The sequence below is a fragment of the Podarcis raffonei genome, chromosome 11, assembly GCF_027172205.1.
Source record: "Podarcis raffonei isolate rPodRaf1 chromosome 11, rPodRaf1.pri, whole genome shotgun sequence".
Taxonomy (NCBI): Eukaryota; Metazoa; Chordata; class Lepidosauria; order Squamata; family Lacertidae; genus Podarcis; species Podarcis raffonei.
In genome coordinates, this window is record NC_070612.1 from 10395747 (window position 1) to 10422222 (window position 26476).

General features: G+C 45.9%; 1 protein-coding gene and 1 long non-coding RNA gene across 4 annotated transcripts in view; both read right to left on the reverse strand.

Annotated features, from left to right (window-relative positions):
- SMAD7 (SMAD family member 7) overlaps nt 1–18684 on the reverse strand; it is a 49978-nt gene extending 31294 nt beyond the window's left edge. The window contains exons 1-3 of one of the 3 annotated variants that reach the window (XM_053408259.1): nt 17119–18681; nt 15256–15309; nt 6719–6793 (exon numbers count right to left, since the gene is read on the reverse strand). In XM_053408259.1, coding sequence (XP_053264234.1) covers nt 6719–6793; nt 15256–15309; nt 17119–17836 — 847 coding nt within the window. In that variant the 5' untranslated portion in view covers nt 17837–18681. Of the gene's footprint in view, nt 1–6718; nt 6794–15255; nt 15310–15777; nt 15924–17118 lie in introns of those variants that run through there. The other 2 variants (XM_053408261.1, XM_053408260.1) reach the window with 2 other exon arrangements.
- A 6987-nt stretch (nt 18685–25671) lies between these two features.
- LOC128423280 (uncharacterized) overlaps nt 25672–26476 on the reverse strand; it is a 48913-nt gene continuing 48108 nt past the window's right edge. Inside the window, exon 3 of the long non-coding RNA XR_008332711.1 lies at nt 25672–26376. This is a non-coding gene — a long non-coding RNA (uncharacterized LOC128423280). The remainder of the gene's footprint in view (nt 26377–26476) is intronic.

Genomic DNA, 26476 nt, shown 5'->3' on the forward strand with positions numbered 1-26476 from the left:
CAAGAGCTTGGCATTCAAACAAACAAATAACCTCACACGAAACAGGCAGCTTGCTCGTCAAAACTTACTCCAAAAGTAATCCGTATCCTCCTAATGATACAGAAATGGGATTCTGCCTCAATCGCCGACCCAGTTCCAACATGGATGTTTAGCCTAGACAGCTCAGTTGGTCAGAGTGTGGTGCTGATAACTCCAAGGTTGCAGGTTCAATCCCCGTCTGGGGCAGCTGCAGAGTCGTGCATTGCAGGGGGTTGGACTGGATGACCCTCAGGGCGCCCTCCAACTCTACTGTTCTGTGATTCTATGAACGGCCTTAGCAAAAATGGCTGTGCCTCAGCATCACTTCTGTTTGCAGGCTGGGACCAGAGACCTTCAGTTATCAGATGTCTGGCTTCTTTGACCACCCCCACCATTTTTTCTGGCCCATGTAGGACCAAGTCTAGATAGTTCGCCTTGGTGAAGACTTGACGTTTTCATCCCCCCAAAAACGTTTTTGATTTGAGTTTCCATTGAAATGAGGCTGCATTTTAATGTTGTATTTTAATCTTGTTTTTTAAGTTGTATTTCAATCAATTTGTTTTTATATCGGTTGTTACCCACCCTGAGCCTGGTCTAGGCTGGGGAGGGCGGGGTATAAATAAATTTTATTATTATTATTATTATTATTATTATTATTATTATTATTATTATGTGTCCCCCTAGGAACCCACCCAAAGTTTATTTACTGCAAAAGAAACATGAATCTTCATCTCTGCCCAAAAGGGTAGACAACAAATGGGCAGGAGAGTCACAGAGTGAGATGGACAAAAGACCTATGGAGAAGGTGGGGGAAAGAGAAAACCAGGGAGTGGTGGTGGGTTTTTTTTTTGCCTCAGGAGAGGAGGATTAACTGAGAGGCAAGTTGGGGAGGGCGGAAATCGATCCAAGCCACATGTTTACTCCTAAGTTTCCCTGTTCAGGTTTTAACCTTTGGGAAGATCCTCCTTTAAGGAGGGGGAACGTTCCTAAAAAAACATAGTTAAACTAGGTCCCAGAAAATTTGGCCAACCTACCTAGTTTCTTTCCCTCCCTACAACGGCCCGGCCTTCTCATCCTTTTTTTCCTCTGAACACCACACATGACATGAAAGGGCAGCGCAGAGTGAATTAAAGGTCACTTCTGGTGGAACCAGTTCCTTTGTGAAGACCCCCACAGGATTAAGTTTTCAAATCCAGAATATGAATATATATATATATTTCTGTCTCCCTCTCTCTCTCTTTTTCTTCCTTTGCCAAAAGAATCAAGTCACTGGCTCCAGGCTCACAGGCTTCCTCCCACCCTGAACTGAGCCTCATTCATTAGCTGGAACCGCCACAGCTCAGTCCAAGCCAGGAAGAAAAACAGCAAACACAGCAAGTGAAAGAGAGAGTCAGATTGGTTATTTTCAAGGGGGAAACACTTTGGGCAGCGGCGTCTGTCTCTCTCCATCCCCACCCTGCTTTTCTCGCTCTCTCCCATGAATTTCTCTCATCCTTCCATGATGGTCACCCTCCCACATCCTCTGGGCAGTGCGCGTTCCCCCCACACCTTCGCCATTCATCAGGGAGAGTAGTTTTAGCCACATGAAACAGAACTGCAGGAGTATTTGTAGCTCTGAAAGGCATCCCTTAAAGGAAAACAGCCAGGCCCTTCTTGCATTCTTCAGGCAAAAGCTAGGCATACATTCATATGTGTATGTAAAATGCACCATTTGCCTTCCAACTGTTTTAAGATGCTCCCCTTGAAGCAAAACACCCAGCAGCACCTTCTCAACATAATTATTTTTTTGGGGTTTGGATGGGAATTCTGGCAACTCCTGGGGGAGAGGGAGAGCTGGCTAAAAAAATGTTTAATAGTCTCCTAAAAAACAGTGTAGAGTGCACTTCGGGAACAGACACCATGCATGCCCTACTGCAGAGCCAGAATCATTTCCATGTTGGATGTGGAAGAGGACTCTGGGGCCATGTTTTTAGGAAAACAGTGTGCCCATGGGCATAATAATAATAATAATAATAATAATAATAATAATAATAGTTTATTATTTATACCCCGCCCACCTGGCTGGTTTTCCCCAGCCACTCTGCATTGCAAGCACCCACAAAATAGTTGCTTTGGCATTACAATTTCAATAATCGCGCTCCAGATTAACCTCATTGGTTCATTGATTTCAACAGTTTCACATGACAAATATGGAACTGCTAAAAGTGAGGCTAATGTCCCTTTCCCCATGTTATTCCTCCACCGCCACCACAACAAGTTGGGGTGCATAATGCCCCCTCCCTCACATCCTTAGTGCTGCCCCTGAATTTCTGAAGCAAGGAACTTCCTTCTTTGCTAACAGAATCAAGTCACTGGCTCCCTGGAATATTTAACGCCCTAGGAGATTAAAGTTCTAGATCACATAGGGAGAAGAAAAATCTGCAGGTGGAAAGCCGCAGGAGCGGTGACCACCCCCCCCCCCAAGAGCGGGGCAGGGCTACACATGTGAAGGAAGATTACATGAGGGGTGATGCCTAAAGAGGTCTATCGTGTGCACCATTGAAAAACATTCTGGGAAGGTAGGACCAAGTAAAGAAACAAAAACAAGAACGGCATTGCTAGATCAGATCCATCTGCTCCCAACATTCTGCCATCAGCACTGGTAAGGCCTCTGAAAAGTTCACAAGCAAGGTATGAAGCCAACAGCTGCACTTCTGATGTGCAGAGATACACTCTCGCTGAACCAGTTCATACAGCTAATAGCTATGGAGAATCTTGTTCTTCGTGAACTTGTCAAATGCTTTTTTTTCTTGCAAGCCTTCTAAGCTAGTGGCCATTGCTGCAAATGAATGCCATAAGTTCCCATAATGAATTCCGTAAGTTGACCATGTGCTCTGTATACTGCCGTTTCTTCACCTAAAAAAGGACTTGCTTTCGTCTGCCCTGCCTGAACCTACTCTGTTCGCCATAATGCTCAATGTGGCATTCAGATCATCTCAGATGTACACCTTTTAAAGGCATGTGAAGCTGCCCAGGAAAAGCTGAAGGCTTGTCTGTGCTGGGACAATACTTGTCATCTTACATCTTACCATTTGAAAAGTTAAGTCACATAGCAGTGAAAGGTTCTGTAGACGGGTCACCATATATATCTCATGGTGCCAAGATGACGGATTAGAGTAAAAAACGGGAGGTAGGTTTGTGTATACATATGAGAGAAAGAGAGGGGGTACGTAGACATGGTCTGTGTGCGAGAGAGACAGAAAGCCTATGTGATGTGTGTGTAAGAATTTGAAAGAGAGAGAGAAAGTCATGGCAGGTAGGTTTGTTTGGTTTGTGTGTTGAGAGCAACAGAGCTCCTTTGGGAGGAAGGAGAACATACATTTAATAACAAATAAGCAAACAAACAGATGATTCTGACAACCCATTTCGTAATTGTTTGGGATAAAGTCAGAAGGCAACTGGCCTAGCTCATTCATGGAAGGCAATAGGAAAAAGGAAGAATATGTGTGCTTTTCAGCGAACCATCCCCTACTTAAACCTAGAGAAGTTATTACTACTGCAGATAAACGTAAAGTACCCTAAATGCCCCTGATAATAGCTCACGAAAAGCCCTGTTCAAATACGCTCTCTAGCAACACATCTCAACTGTGCAAAGGGAAGAGAAAGTTAGCTTTGATGAGCTGCTCCAAACCTTGGGCCCCAATCCAAAGTTAAGCACCTTTAAACCTTAATGTTTGCAATGGGTGGGAGTCAAGCATGTGCTAAAATTTCCTGACTGGACTTTTAAAACGCTTAGCTATGCCTAGATACTAGTGTTTTCCCCCTTTTGCCTTTTTGACTGCAGTCACCTCCTCCTGCTAGGGAATTTTCAGAGGCACACTTCGAGATTTCCAGTGGATTTAGTAGAAAATCAGGCAAAATTCAGAACAAATGCTCCTTCGTGCAGCAGGTATTCAGCTTCTGCTTCAGAGCTCGCCATTTCCGTTTTGACTTAAAGCACTCCCTTCCCCTCCTCATTAAACTGTAAATATCTACAAAATGTGCAGTTAAAAAAACAACAACACACACATTTTTTATTTTATTTTTTTACGGATTCCCTTTTTAGAGTGGGAACTTGGCTCTCTGGCATGCTAAAAAAACTCAGAAGTCGCCAACACCCACCCACCCCAAAATTATAGAGGGATAAGATCTAGTTCAGTGAGGCTTCGAGTGGGGAAGACGGCAACTGGAAACCTCACTGAAAGCACCCGTTTTCCACTTTCCCCCTGCATTACCTAGTGAGCCCCACTAAGAAAGCATTCCACCACCAGGCAGGCGATGTTATTTCCTGCAGCCCCATAACACCCCCCCCACCTTCCCTCCCTTTCAGCAGCAGACTAGACAGACCAAGATGTTATCAATGCGCAAACGCTTTCAAAAAGAGTCTCCCTTTAAAAGCTAGTACGTCCTTTGCTTATTTCATGTGGTATCCTGAGAAACTAAACCGCACCCCCCCCTCGCGTACTCACGCATGTTTTTCTGTTTCTTTGAAACCACCTAGCATCCTTCTTGTGTTGTACGGATTCTTTCTTTCTTCTCGTTTTGCCCCCCACCCCTACATATGATGTTCAGCTTTTTGCAGAAGGAGGCCCTGCTGAAAAACTAGAACCACAAGTTGCTCTCTTTTTTCAAGGAAGGAAAAACAAAGGCTAACCTGCAAGTGCCCCCACTTCTCTCTCTTTTCCCTCTCCTCCTGCTCATTTGATTAATTCTCATTAGGGCCCTTTGAACAAACAGAATACTCCCCTCTCAAATGACACACAGGCAGGGTATGTATTACGCTAAAAGGAAAGCGAACAAGTCTCACTTAAATATAGCCATGCTGCTTGCAATTCCTGGAGAGAAAGGCACACGCACCATATACACACTCACCACCAGATAGCTGACATATTTCTGACATTCCGGTCTAGGGCTAATGAGCGGAGGAGCAGAACCATTCCACAAACCATAAATCAAGCCGGGACTCCTTGGCCAAGGAATATTTGTCTTCCGAAAGGTTCACAAGCCCAGACAGGTATTTTTGGGGCATTAGCAAAAACACACACAAAATTAGGGGTATCTCAAGGAACAGAACTACACAAGCAGCAAAAAAAAAAGGAAGCACAAGACAGCTCTGAAAGAAGCTGGTCTGAGTAAAATCAAGGTTCAAGCCCCTGGAGCTTAAGCTCAGGATTGCGGCCATAAACATTACAGGCAAGTTAGAAGTCAAAGGGATCTTTGAGGGACAACAGCTCTCCAAACCAGGTGCCTCATAATGCTCTTTTAACAAGTCTTTTTGCAAGAGACCCAGCCATTCCCATTCCCTAGAGTTCTGGGCCACCAAAATGTCTTACAGCCCAACCAGAATCACTGAAATGCCAGCCCAAACTTGCAACCTTTGGTTGGGGGAGCAGGAGCCTGCTCTGGCACACCCATGCAGTGGACAGTATATAATTTAACTCTCGGTGCATAAATCACATAGTCAGACAATGCCCTCAGCTAACTGCTGTGTTGCAGCTGCCAGCCTAGCAGCAGTCTTTGTCTAGGATCACAACCAGCTCTTTTAACGACGGGGGTTGACAGCGAGGTTGTTGGGCCAGAAAGATAATGCGAGGGAAAGGTGACTGGTGTCAGCGCAGCCAGGAAACACTCTGCCCTGGGACTATTCAACACCATGTGTCAAATGCTACAGCATCACACAAAACTGTTGCATGGTGCCAAATCAAGAAGAAATGCTCCACACTGCAGGAGAATCTTGCGTGTAAAGGCACTATGGCTATCAAGTTGCCAGCTACCATCAGCAAAGACCTACACACTTAATAATAATTGCTGGTACAAAAGTATAAAGGAAGCTGCCATACACAGAGTCAGACCATTGGTCCATCAAGCTCCGTACTGTCTACACAGAGTGACAGCAGCTCTGTAGCGCAGTGTTTGTGGACTACAGTCCCCACCACCCTTGACCATTGGTCCTGCTAGTTAGGGGTGATGGGAATTGTAGTCCACAAACATCTGGAGACCAAAAATTTGCTTTAGGGTTTTAGGCAGGAGCATTTCCCACCCACCCCTGAAGATGGACCCACATTGGACAAAGAGATTCCTTCATTGCAGGGGGTTGGACTAGATGACCCCCATTACCCCTTTCAACTCTGCAACTCTATGTCAGGAACATGGAGCCTTCTGCATGCAAGGCCCCTGTGCACAGAAAATCTGTGGCAACCGATCACGGGGACACCTAGGAACTGGATGCTGACCACCGAAAATATGAAATGGCTCTTCAGCCCTTTGCACAACAGGTCCATAAAATAGTTATTATCAGTCTTGATTGTATCCTTTGATGGAACCGCAACTGAGGTTGGATTCAAAAATCTAGATTTTTTGCAAGCACACATCTGACTTTTCTGCTGCTGAACTAGTTCAAGGCATCTGGTGCCTGCCAGCAAACAAGGTCCTGCAACTGCTGGAGCTTTTCAGACAACCGAGTTCCCAACATCTCCATGACTGCATTCATGAGAGGGGAACAGAACAGGCTGTGTTTGTCTGGATCTGTCCTACCAGTTAACACAAGAGAAGAGATGGGTACCACTTCAGCCACGACAGGGCAAACCACAGTGACAGACATCTGCCGGATCAGAATGTTAAGTCTTGCTAAACGTTTATGAAATGTACAACAGCAAGGGTAGAATGAAATCCTGTTTCTTACCTGAAAGCCCCCCAGGGGCCAGATAATTAGTTCCCCCTGTCTCAGTGGAGGAAGGCACAGAGTCTGGACAACTTGCTGCAAGAGAAAAGGGAAATGAATTAAGAAACAAGCATGACGTACCACTTCAAAAAGAGAGAGAGAAAGGCACACAGCAAACAATGTCTCCAGCCAAATGAAGCACATTCCAGAGCGTTTAGCAGGAAGTTATTACTAATTGTCTGCACAGAGACACTGCAATTCTTCATGATACATCCAGCCTAACTCATCACCCATGTCTAGGCTCCACTCTGCCACTTAATCACATTAGTCAATGAGCACAAGATTACAGACTGGCTGGAATAGTCTTCTCTTCCCCTCATCCCTTCTTTTGTTTGGCTGGTTTTCTTTTCTGGCTGGTCACTGGTTATTGAAATATCCATCTTGCCATGTTTAAGCCAAAGCTCAAGATCAAAAAGGAGTTTTCACTGGCGCACTACTGATTTGCGTTAAGGCAGTGAGTTGACAATGCAAAACTGAAGAAGAACTGGGGGGCATTTTGCCAAAGACATTCCTTTCAAAAAATACAAAAATTGTCCTTGTTTCCATATTATTTCATTAGGAATCTTCCAAATGATGACCAGCCTTTGCAATACTTTGTCTGGGCAAACTATGTCTGACAACCAGTAGAAAAGGCTCCATCAGATGAATCCATGAAAACGTATGCTATAATAAAATTGTTAGTCTTTAAGGTGCCACAAGACTATGTTGTTTTTGATGCAACATGGCTACCCTACTACAAACTGTTATGTAATGTCATTTTAAAAGAGTCTTATGGAAAAACAAGTGTTGGGGAGAGAATTTTCAAGTTCCTGGCAATGAAAACTCAAGAGTTTCTGTGGTTTTGTTTTTTAAGAAACAAAACAAACAAACAAAACAAAGTTTGATCTGCTCTAGGAGAGGAGGGTGAAAAAAGTCTAGAAGTCACATATTCTCAACCATTTCCCACACCACCAGGGCCTGAGGAAAACTGGAGCCCAGCTCATAGACATAAATCCAAATCTAAGCGGTTCAAGTCCAGGAGAGAAATAAAGGAAATCAAAAGCCGATCTAAGGATGCACCCAACCTCAAGACAAGCTAGCAAACTGTCAACATGACCTATGGCTACATGAAGTTAGGACACGCAATAGCTGCAGCACAGCGATGGACACATGTAAAAACACATAGAGTCTTTGCCTTCAACCCCTCTCTACCCATCCCTCCAAGTTGTTTTTCCAAGAACTCACTCCTGAAAAAAATAAGAGCAGGAACACGTGTATGTGTGCGTATGCGACTGTGTAATCTCATTTTATCAGAGTCAAGTATAACCCTGAACAGGAATATACAGTTTAACAGGATATACTTAATCAAACTGAAAACAATGGGGCAGACAGGAAATTGAGTTACTTGTGAAATACTGTATACTATACACTTTCTAAATGTACAGTGTTTTCAGCGTTCTAAGGAAACAGCCTCTTGTTTTATTTTTTTAATGAGACATCAACGCTTTGCCTCTTGCTCTACTTCAAATGCTTCATTCTTGAGATGGCCCTAATTCTCACTCCAGGTATGAGCTGGAGCCTGGGCTGCACCAGGTCAGACCTGGGGGTAGCGGCGGTAACTGACATGGCGGAATGCTCCACTCTCCACCGCATGAACCTCCCTTGGCAACCTGAAGTAGTACAGCCCAGATAACATAGAGCTAGACCCATGCAAAGAGTATGAAAAAGCAGAAGGGAGCTACTGAACGTATGGAGGGAAGGGACAGAATGATGGCCAAGTCTCAAACTGTAGCTCAGGGGTGAAGACTACGTGGCCTTGGAGGTGCTGATGAGCTCTATCTCCCCCATTCCCTGACCACTTAGTGGCCACACTGATGGAAGCTGAAGCCCAGCAAGTGTGGGGCGCAGGTTCCTCCACCCGTCTTGTAGGATTTCCAAACCCAGCTCAACAGTGGGACATCTGTTGCTTTAAAACCAGTGTGGCAGAACATAGGAAGATGCCTTATGCTGAATCAGACCCTATGGTCCATCTAGCTCAATATTTGACTACCGGCAACTGCTCTGCAAGATTTCATAACTGCAGAGCCTCTCCCAGCCCCACCTGGAGATCAAGATGGGACCTTCTGCATTCCTGACAGATGCTCTGCCACTGGGCTATGGCCCTTCCCGAAAACCTCAGACAGGGAGTATGCCTTAAATGAAGACAGACTGCTGGTTCATCTAGCTCAGTATTATCTGAACTGATTGGCAGAAGCTCTCCAGGATTTCAGAGCAGGTGGTTTTCCAAGCCTTACCTGGAGACACCAGGGACTCAACCTGGGAGCTTCTGCATGTAAAGTATGCCCACTGAGCTACAGTCCTTCCCAGTTTCTCCCAACCTGATGCTTCAGAATTAGCAGTTTGATTTAATACTGTCATGATATGATTGGAGGCTTGAGATGCCCCTTTCAGTACCAGAGATCACATTGCAATTTGGGAACCTCTAGGAAAACAAGGGAAGGGAGAGGATTTTCCGAAGCTAAAGTGGGGAAAGGGCATGGAGCAGGTAGGAATGTGGACAAAGGGGTCTCCAAAAACCTAGGAGACATAAAGGATAAATGAGCAAAGGGCCCAGAATGAAGCCAGCAAAAAATTACAACTCCCTCACACACAGGATAAGGATATTTTGGGTGTTTTTAAAACTCAACACCAGTTCCACACCGTACATTCAAAGCACTCTCAGACCACTTTAACAGTCATGGCTTCTCCAAAGGATCCTGGGAACTGCTGTGTATTATTCCCATCCCTCTTCCCAAACTACAGTTCTTCAAATTCTCCACAACTGTTATAAAGTGGCATAAGAGTGCTTTATGTGAAGGTGATGTTGGCTTTCATAAATACCTAGGCTTGGTCATTGCTCCACATATAGAGCATCCACAAAACCACCATTATTATTATTATTTATTATTATTATTATTATTATTATTATTATTATTATTATTATTATTATCGTGGGTTGATTAAAATGCAACACATGCCAATATCCGATTCAGCTCTTCTAAGCACTAAAACAAATTATAATCATGATTCCCGCTCTATAGTTTCTCCTTGGAAGAGCATGGTGTGGCAGGCGAAAGAGATCTGAACCTGGACCGGACGCCCAGAGTGTCTATCCCTACTCAAGCAAGCAAACTGGGTGGGTCTTGGGTCAGCCATCATTTCTCAGTGTAATCATCTACCCTTCACAGGGCTGCTGGGAGGATAAAATGGGATTGCCATGAGCATCACCCAGGACTAACTGGAAGGGCAGCTGCAACCATGATAGATGGTAAGATAAATTAAAGCAGATAGGTAACACACATGTTGTTTTTCTCTGATGTACATATACAGTTTGCAAGTGTCTCTGTGACATGCATGCTCTACATCAGGCACCCCCAACCTTTGGCCCTCCAGATGTTTTGGACTACAATTCCCATCATCCCTGATCACTGGTCCTGTTAGCTAGGGATCATGGGAGTTGTAGGCCAAAACAACTTCAACTGTAAGTTGAAGTCAGCTGCCCACATTTCCAGCTACCAGCCATCAATTCTAGAGTAACTAGTATAGAATATACAGTGGTACCTCCGGTTGCAGACGGGATCCGTTCCGGAGATCTGGTCAGATCCCGAGGTTTCCGCAACCTGAGGACCGCTTCTGCACCGAAACCTGGTAAAATACTTCCGGGTTTGCCGGGCGTGCATCCCGAAGTTTACGTAACCAGAGGGTTACGTAAACGGAGGTACGACTGCATATAGTTCTCAAGATCTTCACCTTTGCAGCTCAGAAATTGGAACTCTGAACCATCATTTGGTGGTACACATGGCACCAGTCTCTCTCTTCCCTGCACCAAAACTCCTGCTGTTCAACATGTATTGACTTAACATCCATTGCCTATAGCTTTGCAGATCCTCTGCTCTGCCTCACATAACCTCTTTGGAAAAACTGGACTAACAGTACACATCTGCATATCTTATTAGGTTGCTCTGAAGTTTTCTGCATTCCTGTTTAGAATGGCTTTGGGAGACATCCACGAGGAACACCCTTTCGCAAGCAAAGGCAATTCAAATAATCTAACTACGCAGGCATGTTGGTGCTGCAAGCACAGCGGCTTGTTGTCAAGGTGATATTACCAAGAGCAGGGCTGGGGGAAAGAGTTTTGCATTCCTAAGCACCAGTTTGGAAGCAAGGCACCCAACAGCAGAGAATGGGGAACCTGTGGCCCTTCCACATCTTGTTGTGGCTCCAGCTCCCATCTAGCTCCAGGCAGCATGGCCAATGAACAGGGATGACTGGAGCTGTAAGCCGCAAAACATCTGGAAGACCAGAGGTTCCTCATCCTAAGGCAACAATCAATGTTTTCATTAGTACAGTTGCTCTATCAGCAAACAGAGAAATTGCACTGATGAAGAATGTTGTGCCACTCCAAAACACAGTGCGTTCCAATCTGCACTGTCCCCAAATTGCTCCAGCTGAAGCACCAGGACTACTCTTGTCTACTGAGGCTCAAGCAAACAGTATTTAAACAACAGTTTTAGCAAAGTGAGAGGGAAAAATCACAGAACACAGAAATGATATACAGACCAACTGACTTCTCTTTTGCTCACTCTCTCAATCCTCACAATGGCCTTGATTAAACAGGAAGTCAAATGGGAGTCAGAGGTTGTAATAACCACCTGTAATGACAGACTTATGGAGTATTTTTGTCTCCATGCTCCACGTGCGACAATATTCAGAGTTCAACTGCCAAGCGGACTTAAAGGAGGGGGGGCCTTTTCATTTCCGACCGGGTCCATTAATCACTTCCCATTGGCCGATACAGAGAACTTTTCCTTTCAAAACGGCACGTTCACATTCTGTGGCTTTTTTTTCTGTTTACACACAGTTTTGCTACCTTATGTCAACACTTGCTAATGAATAAATATATCACTCCACTAACTGAAAATGAGGCCCTGGCAACAGCCGGCTGGATGTTTAAACTCCTGCTAATAGATTTATCCTAGCATCTTTACCGGAAACCAAATGGCAGGCCCTTAACCATTCTTTCCAAACAGCTCTGGTGTTGCCAGATATATGCCCACTTTTTCCAAATTCCCCTGGGTCTGTGCAACAGACAGCAATTAGCAGTAAATAAACAAAAATGTGCTTTTTTAAAAACACACACACACACACACACACAAATAACAACACTGACACCTCAATCCTAACCACTTTTGCTTGGAAGTAAGTCTCCCTGGCTTGGCTTTGTCCAAGCAGGTGTGTTTAGAATTGCACTCTTGAACCTGCAATAGTGTGCAGACTTCCTTGGGATAAAGCCTGATCAAATGCAGTAGGGCTTAGTTCAGAGGAAACGGCCACAAGATAAAGCAACACCATTTTTACATGGCACATTTTAACAGGACAGCAAGACTCTGAGCCCATCCTCCAGCCGGAAAACCAAAAACTCCTACAATGTACCCTCTGCTTCCCAGGAAGAACATTATGGCAAGGCCATGGCCCCAACATCTCAGTCTGCCCTCAGCAATAGCTACCAGCATCCTGGGAACAAAACCAGAATTTGTTGGGTCTGCCTGCACTTTTGAGTCCTGAAAGGTAACAACGAACACTGATGTTGATGACTTTTGTCTCTCCCCTTCCCTGCTAGAAAGAACGTTCAGCTCTAACCAACCAGCAGTTGTGTCCCTGGATTGCAGAAGTGGCAGGAAGCACATTCTGGCCTCAGCCACCAGTCAGGGCTGCTGGGTCAGTTGCCAGCACCTCTATCCCGGCAGCAAAGGCCTCCAAGCAAGGGAAGATCTGTCTGGCCCCAGACGAACATCAACGCCTGTTTACAACTCACCACATTGTTCTGTCTGGCGCTGTCAAGCCAAGATCTCTCCCTCTCTACCTTTTCCCTCCACTCCCCTTTGCCTTGTGTGTCTTGTCTTTTCAGTTTGCAAGCCTGGGGGCAGGGCCCGCCTCTCGTCATTATTTCGTTTTTTTTAATTGATGTGAGCCGCTTGGGAGACAGCATTTGTCTGAAAAGCAGGCTAGATAGATAGATAAAACAGCACCACCATTTTACAAATGAGAAACTGAGACTGAGCGAAGGTGACTTGCCCAAGGCTGCACTGAGAACAGTTATTTGATTGCAAAGCGTCGCAGCTTCAAGTCCATTCTGCCATCCACTGGAGCACAGCTGGCTAACGGCAGTCCCTTTCTATAGGTGCCAGGTCAGCTTTTGCAACACTGCAAAACAGACTCCCCAAATGTAATCTTCTCCCTCCTTTAGAATGAATGGCACCCATATAGTGCAAAATTAAAATGGGTGCATTTAAGGATGCCATGGGGTTTGAACCTGTTATTTCTTGTTCTTCGTCACACTGCAATGTGACAGACTGAACCTGTTATGATAGATGCTTTAGCATCTAACGCAACCTTGGAGTGGGCATATGTCTATCAGAAACCACACACTATTGCTTGCTAAAGCAAGTAATAAATTGTGCGTTGCAAGGATTGCAAACCATGACACTGTCATCTCAGTGAGCACATCTAAGTGATGTTTCCTAGCCCTTGCAAATCCATTCTCCTGCTTGCACATGGCATAAACAAATGTCAGCAAGACACGACTACCTTGTGCAGTGCATGTTTACTCTGAAGTAAGAAGCACTGTATTCAATGATCCTCACTCCATGCAGAAGAACTGCAGGCCAAAAGAGAGCTAAACACCTCAACACACATAAAGTTACAAAAATAACAAAGCGGGGGGGGGGGGGGTGTCCACAGCTGTGCTTCAACCACTTTTAGTATTTTAAGAAATCATTGTTGTTGTTTATAATACTGGACAGCAGCATAGTGCTTTTAAGGGTTCGAAGTGTTTCACATGCAATATCCAGCTGTAATCCTAATAAACCCTGGAAGAGAGGCATGTCGGTGTTATTAGGCCCCAAATTGCAGATGGGGGAATTGAGGCTGAGAGTGATTTGCTGGAGGCCACGTTCATGGCAAAGAACTGAACTAAGCACTTCCTGATTCATAGCTCAGTCTACACTACAACAGCTCTCATCAAGGTCTCTGCCTGCAAGGAGCTTACAGCCTAAAGTGGCCGGAACACTGAAGAGGGAAACTGCAATCTTGTACATCCCTGGGGATTAACCATGTTTAAACTTGACAAACTAGCCAGATCCAGGGAACTGAACAGTAACAAGTTTTACTTTGGTGGAGCAGAGACTAGTTTCCTGGTACTGCCTGAAACTGGGCCTTTACAAAGAAGTCAATTTTAAAAACCTTGCTAACTCTATTGACTCGACTTGACATCAGGATGTAATCAATAGAGACAACTGCTCTGCAATCTGTATTTTGGTCCATTAATCTTTGGGAGAGATATGAAGTGGCTTTGTGGAATTTTATTTCCCTCCCCCCTCAGTTTCATCCACATTTCCGATTTTCACTAAACCCTCTCTCTCCCTTCCACAATGCCAGCCTATTTATCTAGCACAGGGTGAGCCCTGCTGCCAGCCAAAAGTTTATGCAGACAACCGCAACAGCGTTTGGTGCCAGCCTCGAATGGGCTTCTGCCCTGGCAGCCTGCCATTCAATTACAAGCAACCAAGGATGCAGGGAGAAATGTGCTAAAAACATCTGTGTGCCCCTTCATAATTCTTTCTCGGTGTGCTCTTACTTGTGCCAAAAGCAGGATTTTCAAGCAAAAGTGAAATAACAAATAGGACATTTCAGGAAACCCGTATTACTCGAAATCCACTCATTCCATTATTCACCAATCAAAAATAAATAAGTTTTCTATTGTTCCACCTTCTGCTCCTCCTAAAACATTATTACAGGTGAAATGTCAGGATGACATGAAGCACTGCTCTTTTCGTTTGCATTTTAACAGAAACCAAGTTTGTTTTCGTTTTTAAGGGAAGAGCTTGAAAGATTTGGACTGCATGTTTAAGTTGGGAGAGTCTGTCTCCCCTGAACTTGCTTTGGTCTTACATCTGAGTAAACTATGTGCAGGAACAGGTGAGGAACGCTTGTTCCTCTGCAGCCTCTCTTTTGGACTTAGATGCAAATATACTTAGATCTCAATCAGACTGGAAGTAAACCCCATTGACTTGAAAGGAACTTATTCCAAGTAAGGAAGGCAAGCTTAGAAAAACCCGTGGCAGACTCTTCTTGTGAAAGCTGGTGGGTTTAAAGAACAAAAGCTAAAATCCCACAATCCACACTTATTCAGGAGCAAATCCCACTTATCTTAATGCAGAATTGCTTGTGATTAACTGTGTAGGAGTGCTAGGAAAGCAAACAAGAGCTGAAAAAAGCGAAACCAATGGATTCTAATAATAATAATAATAATAATAATAATAATAATAATAATAATAATAATAATACAAAACAATACAATCGTAAGAAAAGAGCCATGAGCATGCAATGTGGGGAGAGAACCGCCTTCCCAGGAAAAAAAAGTTTCCAAGTTTCCCATCCCCAAAAAATGTTCGGTTTGTTTTAAAAACAAGTCTACTTACCACTTGGTTTGAGAAAATCCATTGGATATCTCGAATAAGGAGGAGGGGGAGACTCTGGAATTAGAAAAGTACAGAGAAAATAAAAGCAGAGCCATGAGAAGAGAGGAGGGGGGAGAGCGAGAGAAAGATAGGAACTTATGATAACAGTGGCATTCTTGTAGCAAAACTGTTTGTCTTAGCTCTGGGGGTTGGAGGCAGGGCAAGCTAGGCGGCGATTGCCTTGATATTTAACTGTCAGATAAACAAAGGGGGCCGGCTGGCGCCAGTCGCTCGCACTATCTGCTCCTCTGGCTGTCTCGCGCGGGGCCTCCTTGGCTGGGCTGAAACACTCCAGCTCTGGAAATCACCAACTGATCCCGGCTCCCTGATAATCCCCGGCTAGCTCTCCGCATGCACATTTAACATTTCACAGAAAGCCTGGGGGGGGGGGGAGAGTGGGGAGAGGAAAGAGGGCGGGTGGGATGGCTGGGGGGGGGGAGAGAGAGAGAAGGGAGAGATACAAGTACAGAATTCAAGACTCACATTTTCCTCCCACTTTGAAAAGAACAACAACAGCAGCAGCAGCAAAAGAACTTCCCGGCCCTGCATAACTGGGCAGTTTTCTTCTGCGCTGCTCAAAAGTTGTGCCAAAGTTTTTGCAAGCGGTTTGGGGAAGAAGGGGGTCAGAGTGGGGGGAGTTTGCAGCCTCGAGGTTTTCAGAGGGGGTGGGTGGGAGAGAGGGGTCGCTAGCATGACTTAAGGCAGTTCTCTATCTCTCTCTTTCACTCACTCACATACACAAAACTTGATGCAGGCTGTGAACTTTACACTCAGAAGCACACACACACAAAAAGGGTTTGCATTGAGGATTCTTCTCTCCCCCCCCCCCTTCAACCTTTCCAGTTTGGAAACCAAAAGGCAGCCTGCCCGGAGGAGGAAGGAAGATTGGTGCCTGGAAATTGCGTGTTGTCTTTTATATTATAGCAGCGAAGGAGGGCTGAGTGGGAGAATATTGGGGACGGCTGGCCAGCAGCAAAGTGTTGGATTACTTTTGCAAACCTCAGGCTGGCTAGAGATCTGTATGTTAAAAAACGCGAGGATCTGGGGATGTATTTTCCAAAAACCAATCAGGACTTCTTTGATCCTGCACTATGCGTTACAGCTCCTTTGCATAAATAGTAAATCTACACTAAGAAAACACAGAGGAATGTTTGATGTCACCTTAAACTAATGGCCTGGGTTTTAAAAAATGCATTTATTTACAGAGTGGGGGTGGGAGAGCCTTCTGTCATTGTTGCATGCTTTCTTCGCTCCCCCTGATTGCAGGTCCAACAGGAACTTCAAACACTAAAACCCAGAACTGGGCAGGTTTGCAAAAGAGGGGGAAAAAGGTTGTCCGATACTGTTCTGACTACTCATAGAAAACTCCCCTCGGGCTTCTTTCAAACCTAAAATTAAAAATCTCCCTGGATATTTTTTTTTTTTAACTTAGGAAAACAGACATATATGGGAAGCCTCTGATGCACAACAAAAACACAGAGCTTTTCTTTGACAGGGCATCAAAGATTGAACTTTTAAAAATAAAACAAAACTGGTATGGGCACAGAGAGGTACCCTACATACTCAAAACTGGGTCGCTGGCCGAATAATATGGGTCGCCTCTTAATTCCAGATCTCAACATTTCCAGGGAATGATGCAAGGCTGTGCCCCCCCCCGAAAAAAATTCCAACGCACCACAAAGACCCAGAACAACTTGAAGAAGGCAAAGGCCTGACATTTCTCCCTTATTTTTTTTCTCGACCGTCCAAAACACACACACATACCGATGCACTCAGGGGGTTTTTTGGGGGGTTGGAAGGGGTTATTTGTAAAGCGGTGCCTACCTAGTTCACAGAGCCTGCTGAGGTGATAGGGGTTGCAGCAGACCAGGTCCGGGTGCGTTTTCCCATAAGATTCACAGCAACATAACCTCTTGACTTCCGAGCAGTGCCTGAGATCGGGCCACCGAAAGACTTTGCACAGCAGCAGAGGGAGCGAGTACCAATGCTGGCCCAGTTTGGAGTCCACCTTGGTGGGCAACAGGAGGCAGGAGGTCCGCGTGCCCCCCCGGGACTCCACGGCTTGCAGGAGGCCCTCCAGGTGCTTCTCCTTCAGCCTCTTCAGCACCGAGTGGGTCAGCGCTTTCAGTTCAGCCTCCGATCCGAGGTGTGCCTTGGCGAGCTTCCCCGACTTGCCCATGCAGCAACCCCGGCTTCCTCCGCCGCCGCCTCCCGCCCCATGCGCCCGGCTGTCGGCGGCCCCCTCTCCAAGCTCGCCGCCTTCTTCCTCCCCGCCGGGCGCACGGCTCCGCCAGAGTCTTCGGACGAGCAGCGATCGTTTGGTCCTGAACATGCGGGACGAGAAGAAGGTTCCCCGGCTAAAAAACGGGCATGTCGTCCGCAACTCATGAAGAATCCGGGAGCCGAGTCCAGGCAGCCAGTAGAAGCAGCCTGAAATGATGGGGATGAAGTGGAAACAGAGGACGGAGCCGGGGGGAGATGGGGGCGCCGGCCGCCGCGCGCTGCCTGCTGCGGGAGACGCAGGCGAAGCAAGGTGAAGCATGCGCCAGTCTCTTGGGAAAAGGCTCGGGTTCAAGTCTGCCTTGCTCCCTCTCTTCGCAAATCCTTCTAGATCCACAAAAACAACAGCAAAAAGGAGGAAACCCCTACAGTTTCTTTAAAGCGTGCGTGTGGTGGGGGGATTATCCACTAAGAGGCAAAGAAAGGGGTCTGGGGTGATTTGGGAAGAGCGAAACATGCCCTCTGCCCCCCTCCCCCGGTCCAAAGAAACTCCACGGGATATGGAAGTATTTTCTTCAGCGGTGGTTCAAAGGAGAAGCCCTCGGGCGAGGTGATGCGGAGGGAGTTTCGTTTCCAAACAAAAAAAAATATATTTTCTTTAATGTTGCAAAGGAAAAAAAAGGCACAAGATTTTAGATCCTTAGGTGATCAAAGTAGGTGCTAAATCCAGCCCAAAAGTGCAGAAGGGGGAAGAGGAAACCTGGTGTTTACAAAAATGGGGATGGGGGCGAGCCAAAAACTAAAAAAAAAAACAGAGAAAAAAATAATTTAGATCTGGTCGTTTCGAAGGAAGAAGAAAAATCTGTGGTCGAGAAGGGGGGAAGAAAATCCACAGTAAAACATCCGAAGATCCCCGTTCCTTTTCGCCCCGATAGGTCTGTTTTTGTTCGCCTCTTCCAAGCAGAGCTTTACAGGAGCAGCTCTCTCCCGATCTGCGGATCAGCTCGCAGCACCTTGATCCGGTCGCTCCCTGGCGGCGTCTGCCCTTCCCAAACGCGCTTTGATCTTGCTGCTCCCTGGCGGGCTGGCCCCTCGCTTGTTTGCTTCCTTTTCCGAGCGAGAAAGGGAGAGTTTTTAAAACGCAGGATTCCGGCCCCCCCTTCAAAGTTCTCCCTTTAAAAGATCTCTCCACCCACCGCCACCTTTTTCCTTGCCCTCCCCCCTTCTCCTCTGGTTCCAGGGGCGAAGGAGAAGGATGGGTCGGGGGACCGTCGGCGATCGAAAGGAATCCGGGAGAAGTGAGCGAGGACGGTCCTCTTAATGACAGCGGCGGAAAAAGTGTCGCCAGCCCCTCCTCCGCCTCTCCGGCAATGCCGCTCTCAGCTCTTGCGTCTGGCGGCTGCCTGCGCCGCTTGCCCTCCGCCTCCTCCTTCCAGCAGGAGCATCGCCTCTCTCGTCGACACACACAAGCACGCAGCAGAAAGCCAGAGGAGGAACCGGGCGGCGGCGGCGGCAAGGAGGGGGGGGGTTTACTATCCACCCAGTTCCTTTCGCCTGGGCTGGCTCTTGCCTTCCCCTCCCTTCCTTTTTCCGTTCCCTTCTTCCTTTCCCGAAACGCAGCAGCAGAGCCCGGAGCTTGGCTGCGCGCTCTCGCGCTCTTCCTCCACCTCTTTTCTTCTTCCCTCCCTCCTTCCCTCTCTCCTCCTTCCCGACTCTCCTTCTGCAGCTCCGAGATTTTGCAAAAAAAAAAAGGGGGGCGATTTAAAATAAAATGGAAAAAACCTTCGGGGGAGGGCGAGAGCTTTTTTTGCAAGGCAGAGGGATGAGGGGAGGTCACCTAAGCGGAGAGCCCCAGTGCGCCTCTGCCGCCTGGCTGGCTGGAGGGGGGGCGCGCTTGGGCAGCTCTAGCTTCTGATCCCTCCTCTCCAGAAAGCCAGCCAGCTCGAGCCAGGCTCCGTCTCCTCCTCCCCCGGTTATTTCTCTCTCTCTCTCTCTCTCCCCCTCCCTCCTTCCCGATCTCTTGCCTTGCCTCGGTGGCTTCCAGACTGCGCAGCGGCGCTGCCCTGCCCAGGCAAACCCGTCGTCGTCCCCGTCCACCCGCCCCCCCCGCGCCGCGCGCGCCGCCCGCCTCTTATCACGTGGGCGTCTAGACACCCTGTCGCTTTTTTATTTAAAAAAAAAAAAAGCACAGTGATTGTATTGCGCAAAAAAGGCATCGGGTTTCTGAAAGCTATTTTTTTTCCTCTTTAATTCCTGAAGTCTGGGGAGGAGGCAGAGGGGGGAGAAGGAGGAGAGAAGGGAGGAAAAGCAGGAAAGGTTTGAGGAAGTGTCAGAGGAGGAAAGGAATACAAGTTAGGTGCAGGCGTGCGCGCACGGATTACCCTCAACTACTATTACTTGCACAATGAGCAAGATTGGCTAATGGGAATTAGGTAGGGAGCCATGCTTAAAGAGACGAGAGTGCGCTCCACGTCAAATCGAGCCATGGCTGTTATTGCTATATTGTACTGCTATTAATTTACTGTGTTTATATATCAGGCACCATCCAGGTATATGGTACTTTTGTGGGCTGGCGTAAGGAAAAGGGCAAGTCCTTTCCCCTAAAATACTTACATTCCACCATGTACAGGCTGCCCATCTCAGCTCATCAGGGTAAAATCACATCCAGAAGGACAGTAGCATAATACCTGTATGAAGTAAATGCCGCAACATAACCGGCAAGCTTCCAAGCTCACCAGAACGCTTCTTCAGACAAGATGTTATAGTTTCAGGGGGCTTACTTCTCCCAGCTATGTGTGGATATGATTGCAGCCTCCAGGAATTTGCGAGTGATGCAAGGTTCTGTACTCTTGGCCTCAACATTCCCATCTGCAATATGGGAATAATAAAGCAAATCTATCTTATGCATGTGAAGTGCTCCAAACTAAAGTGCGAAGTATTAATATTATTATTATTATTACGTCTACACCTTGGGTGGGTAAACCAGGAATTTTAAAAAGTGCAAATGTTTTTTGCAAGTAACTAGGGAACATTCCATAAACTTTTCAGTCCCTTTTTATTCACTGAGCGAATTATGGGTGTGCTCTGATCTCTCCTACCACTAAAATCAATTGGACTTAAAATTATTTTAAACTGGCTGGACGGTTTGTTGCAGGGTAATTAGTCCCTGTGGTTTCCCATGTAGGCTTCACTGGGACTTGGGAAAACTCAGAATAATTAGGCTCCAGTTTCCTAGACATATCCATAAAGTCTATTGAATAAATGAGCATTTGGCACTGTGAATTCTATAGTTTGGGAACCGATTAAACAAATTCATTCGCAGTAGTCCCACTGGGGAACTTAACACGGCCACTGCCATTAGAGATAGGATGCTGAAGTGTCAGGGAACTGCAACCCACAAAGGTTCTTGGGTACATTTTGCTCATATTTTCCCGAGATCTTGGAGGGTCCAGCAGGTAGGTTTTCTCAGCTTGGACTGTCCACTGATACTGGAGGAGAGATACCTTGAAGCATCTACTTCAGCTCATTTGCCCAATTTGACTGCATGTTTTTGCTTGCTGCACACCCTGTTTACAGTGCACCAAGAGCTTAATTTAAGCGTGACTCTCCAGGTCACATAGGGATGCGGGTGGCACTGTGGGTTAAACCACAGAGCCTAGGACTTGCCAATCAGAAGGTCGGCGGTTCGAATCCCCGTGACAGGGTGAGCTCTCGTTGCTCGGTCCTTGCTCCTGCCAACCTAGCAGTTCGAAAGCACGTCAAAGTGCAAGTAGATCAATAGGTACCGCTCCGGGGGGAAGGTAAACGGCGTTTCCATGCGCTGCTCTGGTTCACCAGAAGCGGCTTAGTCATGCTGGCCACATGACCCAGAAGCTGTACGCCGGCTCCCTCGGCCAATAAAGCGAGATGAGTGCCGCAACCCCAGAGTCAGCCACGACTGGACCTAATGGTCAGGGGTCCCTTTACCTTTACCTTTAGCAATTCCCTCACACAGGGTGCCAAGCCAGGGGGCGCAAAATTGAGAAGATCCGTAATTGAAAAGATCCATTTTGGGGTGCCAAATTTTGACCTCTATTATGAGAGATTGCCAAAGCCCGCCCCTATCACTACTGCTGGTTTACAAATCCTGGTTTGTTAGCAAGAAATAAGCCACACAATCCAGGGTTTGGACATCAACTGTCTTGTTTCTAGCACTTGCTAGCACCATGGAGCAGGAAGGCAGTGTGCAGCAGTGTGTAGCAGCATGCTGCTCATTAACAACAAGCCAACGACTCCAGGGTTGTTGTCATGCAAATTCTATCAGTGTATGCCATCTGGGATTCAGCAATCTCATTTTGCATATTGCAGCCATTTAAACTCAAGTCTCTTGGATCTCGGCCCTATGAGCTCAATCAGTTGGACAAAAGAAAGTGGCCTGCCATGGGCGACGTGGTGGTGCAAATTGCTATTGCACCCATTTTATAGAGGGGACATTGAGGCATGGGAAACTCTTGATTCTCACTTGTGCTCATAAAGCCTGTTTTAGGAGAGCTCAAGAGGACAGTCTAGACGCCCTGACTCCTAGTGCTTCATGCTATTTGCCTGGCAAATAGTTATTGAAAGTCACATTTACGTGCATGCTGAGCGGGCTTCCTAAATGTTAAGTGTGGTAATTTATGCTTTCACGAAGCTTATGGAGCCAAGAGATCAGTTAAGTGAGTTGCTTTGGGAAATGTAGGTAGGGCAGCGCCAAAGGTGGAAATTAAAAATAAGGTGTCCTCATGTGTCATTCAGTTTCTGGGCACAACTCAAGGTTCTGTTTCTGCCATTTAAAACATAACACCACAATCCTTTTCAAAGGTAAGTCCCATTGAGTTCCATGGAGCTTATGCCCAGAAAGTCAGCTGGTATAGAATTGTGCCCTAAATCTCTTAAATCCCACATGTCTTTCGGAAAGCTTTTGGGAGCAGTGGTTCCATTTGTCTCATATACCAGAAGTTAGATCGATAGTTAAATGCAGCAGGGCCTTCTCTGCAGTAGCCACCTCTGGAACTCCCTGCCTAAGAAGGTTTACCAGGCACAGTCTTTTTCTACCTCTGATCAACTGGTCAAGATCTTTTATGTTAAATGGAAAGTCCAGTTCACGTCTTGTGCGCAGAAAATCCCAGGTTCATTCCCAAACATCTTGGAACGGTCCTGTCTGAATCCCTACAGAGCCGCTGCCAGTCTGTGTTCGTTGGCCAGTGGTCTGACTCAGTGTAAGAAAGTTGTCTATATTCCATCAGCCATTTTTAGCCGCTTTGTCCTTAGCAGCTTTTATGGGTTAAACTGTATCCGGCAGAAAGTGTGGGATACAAACTAAACCAGCAATGAAATTGCAACTGGCTAGGCAAGTTGGGCCATCTGGTGCCACTTAGCAGCATCTGATGTGTAGAACCTCCATGTTCACAAGCAGCGAACCTTAGAATGTCTGACATCCAGCACAAGCAATGAGAAAGGGCTGTTGCCCTCATGCCCTACTCTAGGCTCGCTAGAGACTTCTTGATGGCCACTGCGAGAAACAGGATGTGGGACTCGATAGGTCCTTGTCTGATCCAACAGAATACTCCTGTAAGGTTACAGTATTTTTCGCTCTATAAGACGCACCAGACCATAAGACGCACCTAGGTTTTGGAAGAGGAAAACAAGAAAAAAAATATTCTGAATTTCAGATGCCAGAACAACAAGAGGGATCGCTGCGCAGTGAAAGCAGCGATCCGTCTTGATGTTCTGGCTTCTGGGATAGCTACGCAGCCTGCATTCGCTCCATAGGACGCACACACATTTCCCCTTACTTTTTAGGAGGGAAAAAGTGAGTCTTATAGAGCAAAAAATACGGTATTTCAGATCTCCTTATTTCAGAAATTCCTGGAGCATATAATGGATGCCTTTCATTTCAGAACCGCCCCCAGCTCCATTGCTGCTGTAAAATTTCAGCTTATTTCCCCCCTGAATGCATTGACATCACAGTTCTAAGTCCAAGCCATATCCCACAATGCAGCTCTTCTTTTTATCCTTTAGTTTTCATTTATTTATTATATTTACATTTCCTCCAAGGAACTCAAGGCGTTCTACGTGCTGCTCCTCCCATTTTACCTACATGGCCAAGTGGTGATTTGAACTTGGGTCTTCTCAGTCCAAGCCCAATGTTCCAGCCGCTTGCCTTGAATGCTTTCGTGCTATAAATAAATGCATTCATGAAATCATGCAAGGAAGTAAACAAGTCAGACACGCCCAGGCAGCAGGGAGATTGTGCATAAGTCATTGTGATCGTCTAGCAATGCACAAAGAAGTTCCATCGGTAGGTCTGGAGAAATGCAAGATGTTCTCAAGGTGCCACCACTCCGTGTTAGAGGCCATCCTTTATGGGCAGAAGGTCCCACGTCCTTCTCTAGTCAAAAAGGGGTCAGGTGATGTGAAAGACCTCCACCTATGCTTTGGAGAAACTTCCAAGTAGAAGTAAGTGATACTGGACTGGCTGGATTAATAGTTTGAGCTATATTATAACCATTTGCTCCTAGGAGTGCAGCAAAGGTGGAGAACATGTGCCCTCCAGGTTTTGAAGGACCGCAGCTCCCACAAGCCCCACCCATCCTGGCCAATGGTCAGGGATGGCCGAAGTTGTAGTCTAGGAACATCTGCTGGGCCACAGCTTCCCCACCCCTGGAATACAGGATCATACAAAGGCTGGTGGATCTCGCCCATCTCATGGATAATTCGAATGTAAACATGAGTAGTTTGAACTTTTTTCAGTTGATCAGTGAAACGGATTGAAATGTAAGTTCACCAATGCTTTGGTCTGGAAGGGCTTCCATTCCTTTAGCCACCGCTCGACGTGTAGAAGAGTAGCTTCCGCAGGAAGAATTCTACCTGCTGAATATTTCTCCTCACGATAGCTGGTAAGAGAATGGAAGCTATTTTGGCAGGTCAGCACTGGGTGTGAACTCTTCCAGAGCTCGATTCAAGGTGCTGCTTTTAACTCCCCATCTCAGAAGGCTTTGTTGAGGATTCCTCAAGAACAGGAGGTCTGTGTGGTGAGTGTCCAAAACACTCCTTTTTTCATTTGTGACATCAAAATGCTAGAATGCTGACCCTTCTTCAGGCTACATTGCTGAATTTTAGGTTGCTTCTTAAAACATTAGTATTTCCCAAAGACCTTTGGCAGTTTGCTTGGGTACCAAATAGTATGGGAAACAGCCCTACTAGAAAAATTAACCAATAAACTGAAACTGACACAGGGACAAATAGAAGAAGACACCTTCACCCCAGTATGGCTCCCTTTTATCACATACACAGCCCAACAAGACAACAACAACAATCCACCAACAGCATACAAATCAATATGGCTAACCTGATCCAAAACACCCACCAACCCCGCTCACACATGAAAACAAAGACGACCACAGCCAACCACAAATGAATAACCACACCCTGGGCCAACCCCAACCTCTCTCACCACCAAAGGAACACAAGTGAACAGCAAAGAACCTGCACAAGCAAAGCTGACACCAAACCTTACATATAGTAAGTAGAATAGAAACATTGCCACCCCACGCCACCCACGCCTATCTTTTCCCCCCTCCACCTCCTTCCCCCTTTTCTTCCTAATGTCTCAACAAATGAAACTGATTTGTAAAAATGTTACATGGGGGAAAAAATATGAGAGAGAGACATTGTAAACACTCTTAACACCACATTGGCTCTCTCTTCTCCCCAACCCAGCGCTCGTCCGAAGATCAAGCAATCTGATGGAGGGTTTGTTTAAAATTGGACACCCCAGCTGTCTCTATTTAAAAAACAACTTTTTAAATAAACTTTAAAAAAATTCATAAAACTTACAAACTTCATCCAATAAAACCAAGAGCTTGATTTGTAAAGAAGGGGGCTACCAGTCCCTGGGAATCACGAAGCATGAACTCTTTGCCACTGAATTCTTTACAGGTGGCATCTAACACCTGTTAAGCTAGCTAAAATGTTCAGATCTAGAACAAACATTTGCTGGAAATGCAGGGAGGCTGAAGGTACATGGATCCACATGTGGTGGAACTGTAAAAAGATCAGACAATTTTGGGAAATGGTTTATAATGAGCTTAAGAAAATGTTCAAATGCTCCTTCCCTAAAAAACCTGAAGCCTTCCTGCTAGGAATTATAGGAAATGAAATCCCCATAGGATATCCCCATAGGATAATGGTACAAAACAAAATTTATAGTAAGTCAAAAAATATGGAGAAAGTAAAGTTTAAGCATGTGTTTAAGGAATTTAAATCGGGAATGCAAAGGAAAGATCGGAGGTCTTGAAAAATTTAATAACAAATGGATGTGCAAAGCAAGCATTAGTTAAAGAACGAATAATTGTTTATTTTTATTTCTCATTTTGCCTATAATATCTATTGTATACTTCTGTTATAAAGTTTTCAATCAATAAAGCACTCAAAAGCATGCAGGCTATGTGCTCAATAGCTGAACCCATTCAGAACTCTGGCAGGATTAGTGCCTTGGACTTGTCAAAATGTTCACCACACAGTGCTTCCTTTAGTGGAAAAGGGGCACAGAGACCTGAAGATTAACTTTGTAATTTATCAATCAGTTACAACTTTGAGGCTGAGACTTTAGCAGAAGGTAAGCCAGGCCTTGAGGGTAACAGCAGATCTCCTGTTTCAAGTTGTGCTAGAGTCTGGGATCTAGCCCCTTGGGGATATATTGGGGGGTGGGGTGGGGGGGGCAAATTGTGCATCTTCCCCAAGGTGACCACAATCTTTCCGACCTACTTCCTCATTACTGCATCAGAATATATCGAACAGTTTGCAACTCACTCTTTTTCATCAGTATGATGGCTCAATGACCTAGATAAGAGAACAGAGTTACTTTCGCCTCTCTTTATCTGATACAGACATCCGGCTTAGTTCAGACACACCTGTTTCCATATGCCTTACATGTTTTTAT